At 40.2% G+C, this 17,403-nt stretch overlaps 2 protein-coding genes across 4 annotated transcripts; one reads left to right on the forward strand and one right to left on the reverse strand.

The window, feature by feature from the left end:
- Positions 1-6,933: 6,933 nt before the first annotated feature.
- fbxo45 (F-box protein 45) lies at positions 6,934-11,185 on the reverse strand. Its single transcript, XM_028569552.1, has 3 exons — positions 10,071-11,185; positions 8,727-9,083; positions 6,934-8,085 (listed from the first exon to the last, which is right to left on the reverse strand). Exons 1-3 carry the CDS (start codon positions 10,395-10,397, stop codon positions 7,900-7,902), a joined length of 870 nt encoding a protein of 289 aa, XP_028425353.1. The 5' UTR covers positions 10,398-11,185; the 3' UTR covers positions 6,934-7,899.
- On the forward strand, positions 11,136-17,397 carry fam168b (family with sequence similarity 168 member B). Of its 3 annotated transcripts, none has more exons than XM_028569555.1 (7): positions 11,136-11,280; positions 13,947-14,038; positions 14,162-14,233; positions 14,470-14,612; positions 15,212-15,410; positions 15,622-15,746; positions 15,931-17,397. In XM_028569555.1, exons 2-6 carry the CDS (start codon positions 13,969-13,971, stop codon positions 15,732-15,734), a joined length of 597 nt encoding a protein of 198 aa, XP_028425356.1. In that variant the 5' UTR covers positions 11,136-11,280; positions 13,947-13,968; the 3' UTR covers positions 15,735-15,746; positions 15,931-17,397. The 3 variants fall into 3 exon arrangements, with proteins under 3 accessions (XP_028425356.1, XP_028425354.1, XP_028425355.1); XM_028569553.1 differs by having other exon boundaries at positions 11,137-11,280; positions 14,159-14,233; XM_028569554.1 differs by lacking the exon at positions 11,136-11,280 and adding an exon at positions 11,323-11,479 and having other exon boundaries at positions 14,159-14,233.
- The last annotated feature ends 6 nt before the right edge of the window (positions 17,398-17,403 follow it).

Genomic DNA, 17,403 nt, shown 5'->3' on the forward strand with positions numbered 1-17,403 from the left:
GGTTGGCAACAACATTTTTTAATCCATGACTCCATGTTGAAGTGGATTTACTTTGAGACAAAGCGTATCAACTGGTTATACAACGTAAAAATAAAACTAACAATTGACCTGAAACTTCTCGAAAAGGGTATTGCAAGCATGCTCAATGTGGGCCCAATGGAAAAATCTGCATACTAACCTTAAAGTAACAATCTTGATTGTCTATATCGACAACGTTTCATTTCCAGGATTGTTCAGGCGCTGCCAGAAATTCCGCCGGATGTCCCTAATTTTCGGCTGGATGTCCATCACCTTTTGTTTTCTTTGTGTTGGTATTCTAAACTCCGGTGGATTTATGAGGACTATGGTTAACTGCTCCTCAGACCTCTGCAGGGTAAATCCAGACAGCTGTCTGTCAATCTGAGTTTTCTGTCGCTCAACTAAAACAACTTTTGAACGTACACACGTTCTTCTCTTGCTGAACACGTCACCAACTGTGCGTTGCTTGAGATTATTTTCCGGGAATGTCGCCACAGATACCCAGTTCGTAATACTACCCTCCCCCCCTTGCAGTTCCTCTACTGACCATGGGTGTCAGCACTGTGGCAGAACAGGGGCAACTTTATACAAAAATACACTCACCCAAAGATTATTAGGAACACCATACCAATACCATGTTTGACCCCCTTTCCCCTTCAGAACTGTCTTACTTTTTTGTGGCATTGATTCAACAAGGTGCTGGAAGCATTCTCTAGAAATGTTGGCCCATATTGATAGGATAGCATCCCCCACACCATTACACCACCAGCCTGCCCAGTGGTAACAAGGCATGACGGATCCATGTTCTCATTCTGTTTACGCCAAATTCTGACTCTACCATCTGAACTCTACCATTCTCAACAGAAATCGAGACTCATCAGACCAGGCAACATTTTTCCAGTCTTCAACTGTCCAATTTTGGTGAGCTTGTGCAAATTGTAGCCTCATTTTCCTATTTTTAGTGGAGATGAGTGGTACCCGGTGGGGTCTTCTTCTGGTGTAGCCCATCCGACTCAAGGTTGTTGCGTGTTGTGGCTTTGCTTTGCTGCATACCTCGGTTGTAACGAGTGGTTATTTGAGTCAAAGTTGATCTTCTATCAGCTTGAATCAGTCGGCCCATTTAAACAACACAGATATGATGGATTAAAATGGGACTTGCCATGTTCACCCCATTAAAGGTGCAGTAGGTAAGACTTATAAAACTAACTTTCTGTCATATTTGCTAAAACTGAGCCTATGTTCGAGTAGAACTACATGAAGCAGGTAATTCAAAAAACAATCCGGCTCCTCTGGCACCACCTACAGCCTGTAGTGCAATATGCAAAAACCCACCGCTCCCTGTTCAGATGCTCCAATCAGGGCAATTGACTGCGTCTCAATCACTGCTCATGCACACGCATTCACTCTCCCTTGTGGGGGGAGGGGCTTAGGAGACCATTTTGGGCTTTAGCAGAAAAGGGGGAGGCACTGAGAAGTTGTCGATGTTCTATTTTTTTGGCTAAGTCCTGGATCTTCGCAATCCAGCACCTTTAACTTCAAGTCGCATCAAAATCTGGCACCAATGCAACATTCGAGCACTGTCACAGAAGTAATGTCTCTTCCGTCCTAGCCTAGGGTTTAACACGCCAACCATGAACCACATCGTCCGTGGTTTGTGTCTGGTCAGGGATCTTTGTTGCATGCCCTTCATCTTTTTTTAAAGAACTTAAAGAAGCCAGTGGTGAAATGTAACTAAGTGCACTTACTCAAGTACTGTACTTAATTAAAAATGTAAGGTACTTGTACTTTACTTGAGTATTTTCTTTTCATGTCACTTTCCACTTCTACTCCGCTACATTTCAGGGACAGCTTAAGTTACTAGTTAAGTAACAAATTAAGATTTTTCCACACAAAACACATGTAGTTTATAAAATACAATGGTTTATTATAAATTAAACTACCCAACAATATAACGGTCTACAAGTCCAGCTGAAATGATTAGACCATTAAACACAGAACTGTTTTGATCTTTTCCAGTTTCTAAAATGTGAGGAACTTTCTGCATTGAGTACTTTTACTTTGAATATTTTAAGTACATTTTCATGATGATACCTTCATACTTTTACTTACAAACCTGTATGCTCTCTCTTCAAGTGTTAACATTATGAACCTCATACTTGAAAACCAGACCTCTATTTGCCCATTTTCATTTTCCACTATTAATCATGTTGAAATTGAGGCTGATAAGACACCTCTGCTCAGGTTGAAGGTGGGCCGGAGCTTTGGTGGGAATTTATTAGGTCACAAATTTCATCTACCAATAAGAATAATCAAGGTGTCAGTTTGCCCTGCCCTAACAGGTGCAACAAAGCTAACAGGAAGCTGATAATCGATCAGTCTGCACACGCTCAGTCCTGGACGAGATCTAATCAGCCAGATTAACTGAAAACATTTGGGTGGGTGTTTCAGTGTGGCTTTACAAATACGACTGCTTGTGTATTCTGGGTGAGTAAACCTTTAATTAAAACCCTTGTGTTGTCCTTCGGGTCCTGGTGACCTGAAGGACAAAACAAGGGTTAATACAGCACCTTAGTGCTTTTTTGTACAGCATTTTGGTCAGCTTAAACTGTGTTTAAGTGTGCTCTAGAAATAAACTTGACCTACTTACTTTACAAGAGACAGGGTTTAGAGAGCAATTCTCAACAAAGTAAATGGAAGTACATAACCCTTGTGTTGTCCGTCAGGTCACTGGGACCCGAAGAGTTTCACTCAGCATCTGCTACTTAAAAGTTAATAGGCATAATGGTGTCCAGTATACCCAGTATAAGTCCAGTGTATTTCCACCAGTGAATGTGGACTTTAAACAGGGGCCCAATAACAATGACACTGTGTGGACGTATCAATTTCAATCAAATCTCTCGTGGCCTGTTCTATTGTTGTTGAATCGTTAACAACCATTTACTTACAACAGGAGAGAACCACACCAAGGTGGGAATAAATAATGAACTGAAATTGTTGTTGCAACTGAAATAAATCCGCTTGTTTTGAGGGAGGTGAGGAATATTGTTGTTTACTGGCCTATAGGAAAGAACTTCAGAGAGGTTAGACGGTAAGAGACTGATACAGAAGTGATTCACCTTCGTGTCAAATGAGTGAGAAGCCCAACGATGGAAAACATTAAATCAAAGAGAAGAAAAGGCTTGTGAACAGGGTCTAGATGAGTTCCTCATTACTCATTAGCTTTAGTTCATGACTACAGGGTGCCCAGGACATTTTAATATCACATTATTAATAATTTCTTCAACACACATGCGCAGGTGATGTGACACACAGTCACATTATCCCACTGATTGGCAGGTGGTAATGTGCCAAAAATCGCTGCAATGCACCTGCAAAATGGAAGTTGATTTGATAGCTATTCCTTCCAGTTCCTGGAAGATGATGACCACTGAAACACCGAATGTACCCTGTCGTACCTTTTAACAAATAAACCAACAAACCTCCCCAGTGGAGATACAACGCTTGATATTTCAGCTAAATGAGTGACGCTTCCCCTAGTGTTAACAGCAGTGAGGTCCCTTTTAATGGCTTTTGGGTGTTTCTTCACATTGGTTAAACAGCTCTATAAATCAGCACGTTCACTTCCAGTTATAGCTCAGTGTTGTGTTGTTCTTGTATTCTGAGCAGACCGATGGAAAGCAGCTCTCACACACTGGACTTGTTGTGAGAACATGTGCAGGCACAAGCATGAATGCCGGGCACTATTATTTGTCTGTTTCAGGAAACATTAAGCCTGTATGAAAATTTGCATTCTATTTTTAAGAGCTGAGGAGGTCATGTGGCAGTTGGGGTGTGAAGTCCCATGGGAAGGTGGGCAACTCGCACCCTGCAGTAACCCCACAGCAATGAGGACTTATACCAAACATGATGATAAATATTAGATATTGAGGATTCTCTGTGTCTCAGGTTTAAATGTATATGATAGTAAAATGTTCTTCTTCACCAGTTTTCTCAACACATAGGCATAATTTACAGGGTGGATGGAGGGGTTACAACCCCCGCCCCCTCCCGCCCCCCCATAATCAAAACTGGCCAGTGCTTTCGTCCGTCCAAATTGTTGCAGGAAATGAAGTGTTTGATGCCCCAAATTTTCTGGACCCCCCCACTTATAATTTGTCCCCGCCCCCCTGCTGAAACAAACTACCTTGCTAGATAGGTGGCGATCTCACCCCACTCCCGCGGCCCCCGCCCAATGTTGAACCCAAAGTTACGCCCTTGTGTCTCTACAGTAGATACACGTGTAATTTCTCTCTTCCTCCGGACGAATTGTAAGATTTTAAGCCGTTGTTTAACCATAAAGTTCACTCCACTGCTGCAAGTTAATGGAAACTGATACAACTTGCAAAAGCCTTCTTGATTTAGAATCAAAAGTGAGGTGAAGAACCTCTATCCTCTTGAGATTTCATGCTGCACATGAGTGGTGAAGGAAAGGCTATTTGCATAACATGCACAAGACGATAATGCCCTCCTGTGGAGACAGGATACATTGCATATTTGAAAGGAAGATTGCAGGTGTGAGCCTATGGTATAGTAATTTGTTAGTACAGTATTAAAATGCCTATACCAGAGATCTTCAACAGGGGGTCTGTGACCCCTACGGTGTCCTTAGAGTTGCTGCAGGAGGGCCTCCAAATAATTTGATGGTTTAAAAAAAGAAAATTCAAATATGTCTGAAAATATGAAATGAATCCAACATATTAGTAAAGATAAATCTTTTTTTTTTTAGCTAAGGTAGCCATAAGCTAGCCATCCACAGATACAGTTAAGCTTAAGGATTCACTGTACCACATGTTAACATTAAAACATGATGTATAAATATATAATCATGCCAACAATTTTTTATTTAAAAGCTTAGTATTGTATTGACCATAAAATGGTATGTGTAAAGGCTTTTAGGCCGTCCTCCACGTTCTTGTAAGCCCAGTTTAATATGCGACTCAGTTTTATACAACATATGTAGTAGGGGGTCCCTGCTCCGTTTGTTTTTCAGCTGAGGGGTCCTTGGCCTAAAAAACGCTGAAGACCCCTGGCCTATACAATTGGTCTTGTTATATAAAATTACAGATGGAAAAAAAAAGTCAATAACCACTACTAAACTAGTATATAGTATGTATAGTAAAGCTGTCTGAACATTGCCTGTACAACAGAAAAGGAATTTTAGATATTACCCAGCTATGATGTCTGTTATTATAGCTGCTGTGTCAACCTCCACATTTAGGTTGTTAGATAGGTTTGCTGATAGACAGATACTGCAATTAGAAATGCAGGCGGGAGGAAATCAGACAGGCAGTTAGAACGATCAAGGATGGAGAGCCTGACATTGATAGACGGACAGTCCTGCAAACAGACGTTCAGGGTCAGAACAGGACAGAATGGAAGGAAACTAGAGATACGGCTCGATTAAATGCTCAGACTCAGGGACATTTAAAGACAAACGGACAAATGGGCAGACATACCAAGGCAGCCAAGCGCTTAGCATTGGCAGCACATCTTCAATCAATCATTTATTGAAGTGGCAATCGTCTAAGATCACGCAGAACATTGTGTCCAGTTCAGTGATGTCTTTTCCTTTTTATTTCTTGTTGATGGTGAAGGCTGAGCTTCTGTGGCTGGTGCACTTTGTTTGTGTCTGTTGATCCACATTTATGAGTCATGCTGATGAGGGTCTGTATATTTCAAAACTAACTGCTGTTGCTGCTGCATGAAATGTAAAATGCATCTCTTCCTGTGTACTGGAGGACATTCAGCAACAGTAAAAGGCTTATTTTATATGAGTACATGTACATTGAGTCCCATGTACTTCCTCATATTAACATATTACTTGAGGTTTAGCTGAGCTAAATGTGTTGTTTAACACCTAAAGGTGTGCTATAAACTCAGGCCTATGTGAAGTTCACAGTGTTCCATTTTTTACAAAGAGCCATTCCAGCCACTGTACTAAAAACTAAAAATGTCAACCTCAGGAGATGTAAGGGGATTCCAGAAATTGGCACTCCTTGAGCCATGCAGCTGTTTTGGCTTAAAATATGCACTTACAATAGACAAAACAAATTGGTGCATACAACATCAAAAGTCCTGTACGTTGTAAATAAATTTGCCTTAGAAATACACTGACATTAATTGGAACTTAAAACAGAACACTTAGACTATTAGGAGGTAGGTCAGGTATTAATTTCTTGATTCTAAATACTGTCTGACTGTAAAGTTAAACTGTAGCTTCTAACTTCCTGTTTTCTACAAAAAAAATGCCATCAGCCTCAGAATGGTTTTTGTTGTGCCCGTTAATAACTGATATTTCAACTGCAATATGCTTCCATTTCTGCACTTCTATTGATCCAGGGAAAGATCATTGAAGAGGATTCTTTTTCAGTACAGCGCTGATCCACACATAATGAATACATGCCGTAAGAGCTGAATGGACAGCCTTGACTTGATATGCTTTTCATGCATAGTCACTCTGTGTGGTGTATACTATGAAACGCATATGTTATTGTGCAATTAATTTATACCACATTAGCAATAACGGTCTGATGCATGGTTAATCTTGTATATTGGATAATGTGTCTTTTGCGTTCTTTAATTCATGCACAGATTAATAACGTACAGTGACTATTGCACTTATAGTATCATACATGCATATCATATCGCTGTCCTGTAAAAATGATACTGGATCTTCAGAACAGCTTTAGGAACAGTTAATAGTTCAGTTTGTGTGATTAATTCAAAATCAAGACGTTTTGAAGATACGTGGTTTTCACTGGGTAGCAGCGATATGCAGCATCTAGGCTGGGGTTCAAGCATCTATATCTATATGATCTGGAGCTTTATTTAAACGTACAATTCATCCTGCAGCCTTGTGTTCATACACACAAAAAAATATAAAGTAATGTGGCTGGTTAAAATAACATGGTTCTTTGTAAAACATGCAGTGTTATTAGACAGCCGTGCATAAGCAGACATCAAACATCAAACCATCTTTATTCTAAGAGTGGCACTATGTCGACTTTATTTTCAGGCCTTATTACCATACAGCATCCATAGTACAATAGATAAAACCAAGAAATAAATAGTGTGTAATACTACTGTAGCACATTTAAAAAGGACACACAATAAAATGATACAAATATAGTTTGACACTGTTACTTGATAGCCTTGGTATACTAAAAAGTCAGATGTAATAGTCCAAACGCCAGTGTCCATGCTCATGCAAGACAGTTGGTCCGCATGTCCTCTGTTTGCCTATAGCAAAATATAACATCAGGTCGCATTGATTTGGCATATAACTATTATTATGCAGTCAGATTAGAGTTAACCCACGATGAGCTGTTTCCATAAACTCATACAACAGATAGCTATTGCTAACAACTACTGTTTCACTTGTTAAAATTATGTCTTATAGTATTTGCCACAGTTTAGAACAGGTTTGGCCTCATTTAAGCAGACATAAAATCTCAAGTAAATGTGCAGCACTGTTAGCATGAACCGCACAAAATTAAATAATGTTCCCCTATCCTGTAAATAAAAAAAGTCCAGCAGCTTAACTGTAATAGTGGACACTTCCACGTTGACACCGAAAAATGTTTATGACAGTTTCCACACATTCCTTTCCCCCGTTTGTCCAGTCCAAAACTGACTCCTTATGTCGAGCTGTTGTAGGAACGCCAACAGTTCTTTTTGTATTATGTGAATAGTTATTTTGCTTGGGAAGGAACATGATACCTTGGACTCCAAAACCTGTTGAAACGGTGCAACACAAACAAGAGTTGGCAGTCTGTTGACCGAAAAAGTCCTGCACTTGCCAGTGGCCTGTTTCTTTTAATGGTGGCACAGGTTCCTTTGCTTCTAGCCGTCTAGAGGTTTTCCCAGGTACACCATGGTGACTTCAGTGTTGCCGTATACTGCAGAGACAGCTGGGAACAGGCAGGCTTTGGGCAGTCCACGAAACGCTATTCCAAGAAACTCAAAACCCCTCTCGAAGGCTAACGTCTTGTCATCCATGTCTAGAATCACTCTTATTCTCTCCCCGATCTGTGGACAAATGCAATTACACATGGCTGATACAAAAATGGCAAATAATCAACGTGACATCATGACTTCGCGTAAACGTACACTTTCTAAGTGGCGTGTTATCTGTACACATTTTGAGCTATCCGCGTGTATGTCTACGCCGTATACAGTGGACAGGTTGCAGACTGATCTCAATAAATGGCCTATGTATGACACGCCAATTCGTATGCCATTTAGCGTGTTATCAAGACGCATAATCGCTTTTCGGATGGTTGGGTTTAGGAAAAGAAGAAAGCGACGGTTGGGTTTAGGAAACGTGACACGATCCCGGTCTCCCGTGTGAAAGTCCTGTGTTTGACCCATCCACCACCCCAACCAACCTCCCTATGCATATTTCATACTACTCGCTACGGCGTAAATCGCAATCGCAAGGTAATGTAAGTCAATGGAGGCCAAACGGCGCTGATAAACACGCTAAAAAGCGAGTATGCATCTTGACAACACACCAAAATGGCATACGAATTGGCGTGTCATACATACGCCACTTATTGAGATCAGTCTGAAATAATAATAAAAAAAAATGTTAAAAGACAACAGCAAACATATATCTAAAAATCGTACTAATTGGGCAACTCATTCCACACACAACATACAGCTCCTACCTGATATTTTGGTGCATTGTTACATTGGGGGAAATTTCCATTGACCTCCCCATTATGAAGCAGGTTGTTGTCAACCAGGTTCCAGCCCCAGCTCTGGTCATCACTGCCCAGCAGGGCCACGTAGCCCTGGCACTGCATGGCGGCCCGCTTCGTGGCAAGGCCTATCACTGCCACGGTGCCAAGAGGGCCTTCCCACCAGATCTCCCAGGCGTGCCTCCCTTCCGAAAAGCCAATCTTGCCACGTGCGCCATCCGTGCTCTGGGCAATAGGGTTGCGGTGCAGGGTGAAGCCGTTCTTTTTCACGTAAACATTGCGGGAGCAGTCGTGGGAGCTCAGAGCATGTTGAAAGGCCTTGAGCTGTAGAGGACAATTGGACATGGAAAACTGTTCAGGCATGAAAGATCCCGTTAAATTCTACATAATGATGCAAAAATGTTAAAATATCATATTTCATAACATCATATTTAGGAGGTGTTGGGTGCTACAGTTAAAAGGAAAAGCCCTCTAGAATTTGTTAGTGAACTCTAAAGATCTAGGAAACATATCCTATATATAGATGCTTGCATAAACAAAGCAAGACATGGTCATGGACTTTGGCTTTCTACCATGAAGGACAGAATGTGTTCAATCAGGGCTTCGGAGCTCAAAGCTTCTGTCTTTCACAATTAGTTTTATAAGTAAATGATTATGGCAATTGTAATTTGGGATAAATGAATCAATATATTCCAAAGAAAGACTACATGGAAGAGATAACTAGCAGAATTACTTCTGATACAAATTTTTTTTTTACTCAATTTTAATTTGGGATTTTGGCATTTTCAAGTGTAGCAGGTGATCTACAGCTGCATTAGTGGTACTCAAAATGAGGTCTAGACCTCCAATTTTTAGACATTCCCATTCAGAGACTTAAAGTATTTAAGAGTTATGCAATAATAAATAACACAACCTCACTCAAGGGCCCTGTAATAAAGTAAGGTTCCCTGACTTAATCTGAGCTAATGACAACAAAACAAGTCAAAAAACTGTTCAATCCTTACACCAAACCCCATTGAAGAATCTACCAATTTAATTCGAGTTTTCAGCAAACGTACACATTTATTTTGTACAATAAATGTTATGTTGTTTTTGACAGACTGGGTATGATTCACCAGGGTCTTCTGGTATACAATACTGTAGCTTATGGATTCATCGTGAAGACAGTTTGCCACATTATCAGTCACGTTACGTGAAGGTGTTTGCAGAGCAAAGGTAGCACTAAACAGGCCGGTTTTTGAATCGAGTTCGTCATTAATCACGGCTCTTCCGACCCGAGAGAATAGCTGTAGGCTGTATTGGTATACTTACTTTTCCCCTGTAGGTAGGCAGGTTGCACAGGATGTCAGAACGCAAAGCTTCTTCGCTCAAAGACCGGTTGCAGAGGCTGCGCCACACCTCGCTGTTTTCATCCGCCAGGATATTGTTCCAATGCCAGCAGACCAATGCGCAACGCATCAAATCGGACATCTCCAAATAGGAGAAAACATGCTCCAGGACACGAGCTGGCAATCGCCCGGCCACCCCTGCACCTCCTCCGGCTGCAGCAGCGTAGGGAGAGCCGGCGGAGCTGCAACTGGCTGCCGCTGCTGCGCCCTGACAGGAGGAGCCTCCTCCTCCACCGGCCGCTCCAGACATTATACCCCTGTTCTTTACCGACAACACGACCGAATAGTTTCACCTTACACCGTAGAATGATTCCTAATATAAGTTCAATATAAACATTTTACCTATAAAAATCACGTAGGCTATAGGTCGCACTAAAACCACAACAGTATGGACCCTACTCTTCCCAGTTCAATGGCTGAATAGAAACGATGCGTCAAGGTCCTAGAAGAGTAAATAGCCGACCCTCACTGTATTCTGTTAAATAAACATGGAAATTGATTTGTAGAAGTGTTGTTAACATTAGGTGTTAAGCAAAGACCGTCTACATCCACTAGACCCATATTAATAAGTTGTCAGATAAAGGGAAGCTCTTGCCAAAATCAAATATATTTATAGCCTGCAAGGACCGTAGAGCAGCCATAATAATGAGCTCACAGAGAATTGAAACAAATGTTGCAGTGTTAGAATATTGAACGTTACATTGTTGCGATGTCAAAGTGTAGCGACTGTGGCAAAAAAAAAAAAAAAAAAAACACGTATAGGAACACAGATAGCCTACTATGTAAGACTATTAACGAATAAATAATTTTATTTGACCTGTTAAGCTATTTACGTAATTTTAGTTGGATTCATAATCGTATTAGATATCGTGCCTGTATTAAGGAAAATTTAGAGAAAAAAATGCTTAAGTGGTTTGCCTAATGACGAAAAATACGCATTGCCAGAAGAAAATATTACCTGGAAAAAGAAAAGCGTCGCCTATTATTTTTAAAGACCACGTGACACCACACGGAAGTGACGCGTATGCTCAAAAGAGTTCAGCAAAGCATCTGGGAGCAAAACACCTAGCTTAAATACATTTTACACCAGAAGACCAAAGGAGGAGACTAACAGACGGTCAGAACAGTTAACAGTAAGTGTGTGTTGGTTATTATCTAGATAGGACGATGTGATTGTGATCTATGAGGTTGGGACAGGCGTCACTGCAGAACACAGCTGTCTGTCTGTCTACCTCCTGTGCTATGCGGCCTGTTGACAAGCTGCCCCCATCTGGCTGGCTTCTGTCCGGGGACAGTCCGGTGGTTTTGCACGGTCAGACAGGTGAATAGCAGGTCAGTCCGTTCATCGGAACCATCCTGCAATGGCAAACATGCTTAGCTAACGGCGGGGTGTGCAGCTAAATAAGGCTGGTGAGCTAAGCTAGCTAATGATAACAAAGACCCGCTACGTTCACCTTTTCGAAATTCTTCTACTGAAAGGTTGCCATCTTTATTTTTGCAGTCAACATTGCCTAACGTCACCTCTTTATTATCGAGGCTTACTGAAACAAGCTTACATTCCAGACCACCGAGCACTTTGTAAAAAAAATAAATAAATAAATAAAAAAAATCATTGAGTTGCGTCACATTGGTTTGGTGAAAAAAAAGAGAGAAGCAATAGGCCTAGTCAATTCTTTAATAGTTAACATTTTGGACGTATTTTCAAAAGGCCTGTGACATGATAAAGACAGTCGGGTTGTATTTTGCCCTATGATTTCCGTAAAAAGTCAGACCATAAAATAGATTTGGCGTTTTTTAGTAGGCCTACATAGGCCTAATGTAGCCTACTTAATTACAACTGCATAATGTGCTAATAATCTATTCACTAGAAATAGTAGTGGTCTTTTTGTCTTCCGTTTTAGCATAACGTCCCTATAAATTAAGTATTGAAGTAGTGCGTTTCCTTCGCTATTTAAATTGTCCTTGAATCAGCAGACTTGTAAAGTGATGTAATGGTACGTGGACCACCGCTAGAGGGCGTCACAGAGGAATAGATGTAGGCTACCCAAGTATTAATTTTTTGTTCAAGTAATGAGCATCATGTGGAGCAGAAGTCAAGGCTTCCTCTAATAATGGGATTTAGAAAGTTGTAAAACTGCTGCTGAATGAATAATTATTTATATATATATATATATATATATATATATATATATATATATATATATAATATTATTATTATTATTATTATTATTATTATTATTATTATTTTTTTTTTTATTATTATTATGATATAAGATTGTGTTTTACCAAATGTTTAAAAAGGCGTGTGTGTTATTGTGATGGGTGAATGAAGCCTTATGAAGCTTTCTGTTTGTGCCTAAAAAGATTTAAAGCTTGGGGGCTTAAAAAAAAAAGGACAGCAAACACAGTGACATCTGCTGGCTTGCAAAACGTCTAGCAGCCCTTTAAATAACACATCCATGTTCAAGACGGCCAAAGCACTATAACACCTCTGATTTGTTTGATAGTTTTAGTCTCGTATGCACAATAAAAGTTTAACAAGACAGAGCGTTATTAAATCTGTAAGATATTTTTTAGAAGTGCTGCATTAAATGTAGATGGCATTGTGCAATATGTTACATTAAATTAACAAATGAATTATTTGATATCCAGGTGGGAATGTTCCCCTACTTATGATTATGTCTTTAGTGTACATCGCCATATTTCTCAGTTATTCTGTTTAGCTTAGTAACTAGTTTAGCAGCAAAACCAAAACTGTCAAACTGAATGGAGCGCTTTCCGACAGTACACTTCACAGGAGTAAAACGAGCTTTGGTATCATCCACCCATCACTATATGGGGGTATATTTCAGCTTTTCTATACATTGTATAGTACAGCATTACATACATTACAATGAGAGTTAAAGGTGCAGTAGGTACGACTTATAAAACTAATTTTCTGTCATATTTGCTGAAACTGACCCTATGTTCGAGTAGAACTACATGAAGCAGGTCATTTAAACCGGCACCACCTACAGCCTGTAGTGCGATTTGCAAAAATCCACCGCTCCCTGTTCAAATGCACCAATCAGGGCCAGGGGTGGGTGTCTAACTGCGTGTCAATCACTGCTCATGCACACGCATTTATTCTCCCTTGTGGGGGGAGGGGCTTAGGAGACCGTTTTGGGAAGTTGTTGATGTTCAAATATTTTGGCTAAGTCCTGGATCTTTTGCAATCCTACCTACGGCACCTTTTAAGCGGAAGAACACAAACAGTTCATGGGATGGAAGTGTTAATAGCTACTTAGTTAAGACACGGAGAGACATTTTAAACAAAGTGGTGCAGAAGTCTAGTGCTGGCTTGCACCATGTTAAATTATTAATTTTATGTAAACGGCTCCCACAAAATGTTTGAATTCCAGTTATGAGTATGTGCGGACAACACAATCTATTGGGACTATGGCCTCCCTATTCTCCCCAGATAATATCATATCCCCAACACAACATGTTTGTTTGCCTTTTAACCAGTCTAGTTACTGAAATGTCAACGCTGATCAATGCGAAGTGTTGATGATGCATTAAATGCCAATATCCTTCTAGTCAGTCATTTGGGACTGCTATCCATTAGCAGTGTCAGGGGAATGTCTACATTTCTGATGTATTGCTGTATAGTAAGATGCTTTTTTTTTTTGTCTGGTTGATGGTCAGTTGTCTCATGAGTCTGTGCTAGATTTACCCAGATGATCTTTGCCTTAATTTTGTTTGTTTTGTTAATATGAATGCTCTGGAATTCACATGGTCTATGCTTCTTTCATTGCAGCATCTGTGAGTAGGCGTCCATTATGAATCCGGTTTACAGCCCTGGGCCAACAGGGGTCCCCTTTACCAATACTAAGGGTATAGGCTACCCAGGTAAATTCATGTGTTTGATGTGTAATAGTTTAAACAAATATCCAAACTGCAAAAAAAATATATCCTGACATCAAGAAAATTGAAAATGATTGCTTTTTTTGTTCTGTTTGGTCATGGTAGCAGGATTCCCTGTTGGCTACGCACCAGCATACACTCAGAATATCTATGCAGGAGCGAACGCAGCCTTCCCGAGTGGTAAGAATGTTTCAGACTGAATGTGTTGGAACTGTGTATGGCATTAGCTAATGGAGATTTTACAAGTCAGTGATGTAGCAAGGATTTCAACACTTCTTCAGGTTGTGTGTAGGGCACAGTTTCGGCCTGCAGACCTTAAGATGATATTAAGATGCTGGTAGTAACCACCCGGTATGCAATACTTCAGCATATTTCTTCATCCACACCCACTAACTTAGTGTGTTCCTCCCACCCAGGCTATGCTCCAGGCACTCCTTTCAAAATGTCCTGCTCTCCCAACACTGGGACTGTCCCACCATACTCCTCCTCACCCAACCCCTACCATGCTGCTGTTTACCCGGTCAGGAGCACCTACCCCCAACAGAACCCCTATGCACAGGTCAGTGCATTTATGTTTTTGAAGAATGACAGATTTTGGCTCTGGTTCTGGTGTTAGAGGGTTATCCAGATTGGCCTGAGGATGGTGCTATGATCAAAGGTCCAAATGTCAAACTTTGAAGCCATAAGAGTTAATTGATATAGCTTAGGGCTGGGCAATATATTGATATTATATTGATCTGTGAGGCTAGATATCGTCTTAAATTTTGGACATCGTAATATTGCAATACGACATAAGTGTTGTCTTTTCCTGTTTTTTAAAGGGGACATTACAGTAAAGTGATGTCATTTTCTGAACTTACCAGACAGTTCTAGCTGTTCTATTATTTGCCTTTACCAACTTCGTCATTATATCCACATTACTGATGATTCTATATAGAAAATCTCATTATGTTAATATTTTGTGAAGGCACCAATATAACCCTACAATATCAATGTATTTGGTCAAAATGATTGTGATATTTGATTTTCTCCATATTGCCCAGCTCTAATATAGCTGTTTTAATTTCTCTTCTATCAAGTATTACTTCATTTTAACAAAGTCCTGTTGAGTTTAATATGTCAAACTGTAACATGTTGTTTGGTTCTTCTGTGATCCAGGCACTAATGCCTTCACAACAACAAGGCACTTACTACACACAGCCGCTGTATGCTGCACCGCCACATGTTATCCATCACACTACAGTGGTCCAGCCAAATGGGATGCCTGCAGCCATGTATGCCCCGCACATGCATCCTCAACGCCAAAACAGTGTCACCATGGGGATGGTAGCCGGCACGACCATGGCCATGTCAGCTGGTGAGCATCGGTTTCTAATTTTATGATTTATCTGTATTTGATATAAATGCTTAATTTTACGTTATACCTCCCTGTGTTGAAGGTATAATTGTTTTTACAGTCTCAGTAAATCTAGGCCCCATCCATTTGTTGTGAAAGTGTATATATTATATCCTACATTGTATCATACTTGAGCACTTATGTTCATGCTGTGTTCCCTTTTGCTTCTTAGGAACTTTGTTGACAACTCAATCACCAGCGCCTGTTGCCCCCCACCAAGTCACGATGCCCACATATCGGCATCCTGGCACACCCACCTACAGCTATGTGCCCCCACAGTGGTGAAGAGAGGGACGCGTAAGTATGATTTTTAGTTTTTTCAGGCTGTATATCGGTCTGATATGGGTTCAAGATGTTTGCATGCCATTGACATGAGTTTTATATAAACATGACACCCTTCTTGCTTCATATTCTACTGTCTACAACCTTTCCTTAAAACACTCACCAATTTGTAAGTTTCTACATGTTGCCCCATCTGCAGGTCAGAAGATGGTAGATATGCATTCACACTCTACTCCAGTGTTTTTTGCTATTGGTGAAGACCTGCCCTGCCAGTGTCTGCAACCAGTTACTCTTCCAGCATAATGTGAATCTAAAACCCCATTTGGATAGGAGGGGGTGAAGAATAGGCCCATCCCCATGACCCCTCTCAATGGAATAAGGCTGCATTCCATGTCACACCCCAGCGCCAGCACCTCTACAACATGCTGCATATCTCACATCAAACAGCAATGCCTCCATGCAAATTATTTTGTGAACTATCATGCAGGTTTTTATAGCTTAAACTCTTAAGTGGTAAAAAGGGAGTTTGGAATAGTTTGTTTTTGTTGTTTCTTTTAATTTGGGGGACACATATGATGTTGAATGCATGTGTATATATAGATATATGAAGTAATGCTAGCGCAATATACCTGCTGTGACCGATGCAAAATCAACAAAAGGCACACATCCAAAGGAACTTTAAAAAAAAAAAAAAAAAAAAAAAGTAATAATCTGCAATGCTGAATCACCAGTGACCATGTCTGACATGTGAAAGAAGAAAAGACAAGAAATGTTAATTCATGCAAAAACATACCTGCACAAACAAGTGCAGACCAAACTGTACTGTTTTTCACTGCTTTGTGTTTTGGTAGGTGGAGCTAGGTTTTTATTTCTCTCAGTGATGCAGTGTATGCATTTTGTCTTACCATTTTTGTATTTTAGGAAAGATGGGACTTTGAGTTTGTGCCTCTGACTGATGGCCATTCCAACACGTAATCGCAGTGTTTTGTTTTTCCTGCTCTGCCAAACCTTTAAAAAAAAAAAAAAAAAAGAGTATCAACTTTTTCAAAAGTGTGAAGCAGCTTTTGTTTCCTGCTTTTTTTTGGGTGGCATAAATGTTAAAATGATTCACTTATTTTAGCCGGAAGCATTCTTGATGGGGAACTAGTAGAGGAAGTTGTTGGAGATCATTTGCACCCATTTAAAAGTTGAGAGTGTGGAGGGGTAGGAACAGTTTTGTGTGTGAGTATATGTGTGTGAATGAAAGAGGATTAAAATAGAAACCCATCAAAAATTCTGCCATACCGTGCAAAATGCCTAAAATATTACACCTACATTTCACAATAACCAATTTGTTTGTAGGTAGGTCTGAAGCACTACATCATCAAATCACTGCTAACTGTGGACATGTTAGGAAAACATGATATTGTTAAACTCCATTTGTGAATAGCACTACTGAAAGAAGGCACTAATTCAAAAACAGTAAAGATATCTGACCTTTTACATTGCTCGCTGTTTTACCTCAAGGTTTTAGGCTAACCCACCAATATCACTGTTTCAGACATGCTTTTCTATGTTGCCTCAGTCATCTCGTTACATAATCTGTTTTGTAAATGTTATTTTTGTGAATTTGGTTCTTGTTTTGTATTCTAAAGAAAGACCAAAAATAAAACCAATATAAGAATAATCTTTG

The sequence above is a fragment of the Perca flavescens genome, chromosome 22 (genome assembly GCF_004354835.1).
Source record: "Perca flavescens isolate YP-PL-M2 chromosome 22, PFLA_1.0, whole genome shotgun sequence".
NCBI classification, from domain to species: domain Eukaryota; kingdom Metazoa; phylum Chordata; class Actinopteri; order Perciformes; family Percidae; genus Perca; species Perca flavescens.

What these genes read in the sequence shown, in the direction of transcription:
- fbxo45 (XM_028569552.1), bottom strand. Translation starts at nt 10,397, where the DNA reads ATGTCTGGAGCGGCCGGTGGAGGAGGAGGCTCCTCCTGTCAGGGCGCA. An exon ending in TGCCTACCTACAGGGGAAAA is followed by an intron (nt 9,084 to 10,070) that starts GTAAGTATACCA and finishes TGTCCTCTACAG; the next exon opens with CTCAAGGCCTTTCAACATGC. An exon ending in ACAATGCACCAAAATATCAG is followed by an intron (nt 8,086 to 8,726) that starts GTAGGAGCTGTA and finishes ATTTGTCCACAG; the next exon opens with ATCGGGGAGAGAATAAGAGT.
- fam168b (XM_028569553.1), top strand. Translation starts at nt 13,969, where the DNA reads ATGAATCCGGTTTACAGCCCTGGGCCAACAGGGGTCCCCTTTACCAAT. An exon ending in TAAGGGTATAGGCTACCCAG is followed by an intron (nt 14,039 to 14,158) that starts GTAAATTCATGT and finishes TGGTCATGGTAG; the next exon opens with CAGGATTCCCTGTTGGCTAC. An exon ending in GACCATGGCCATGTCAGCTG is followed by an intron (nt 15,411 to 15,621) that starts GTGAGCATCGGT and finishes TTTGCTTCTTAG; the next exon opens with GAACTTTGTTGACAACTCAA.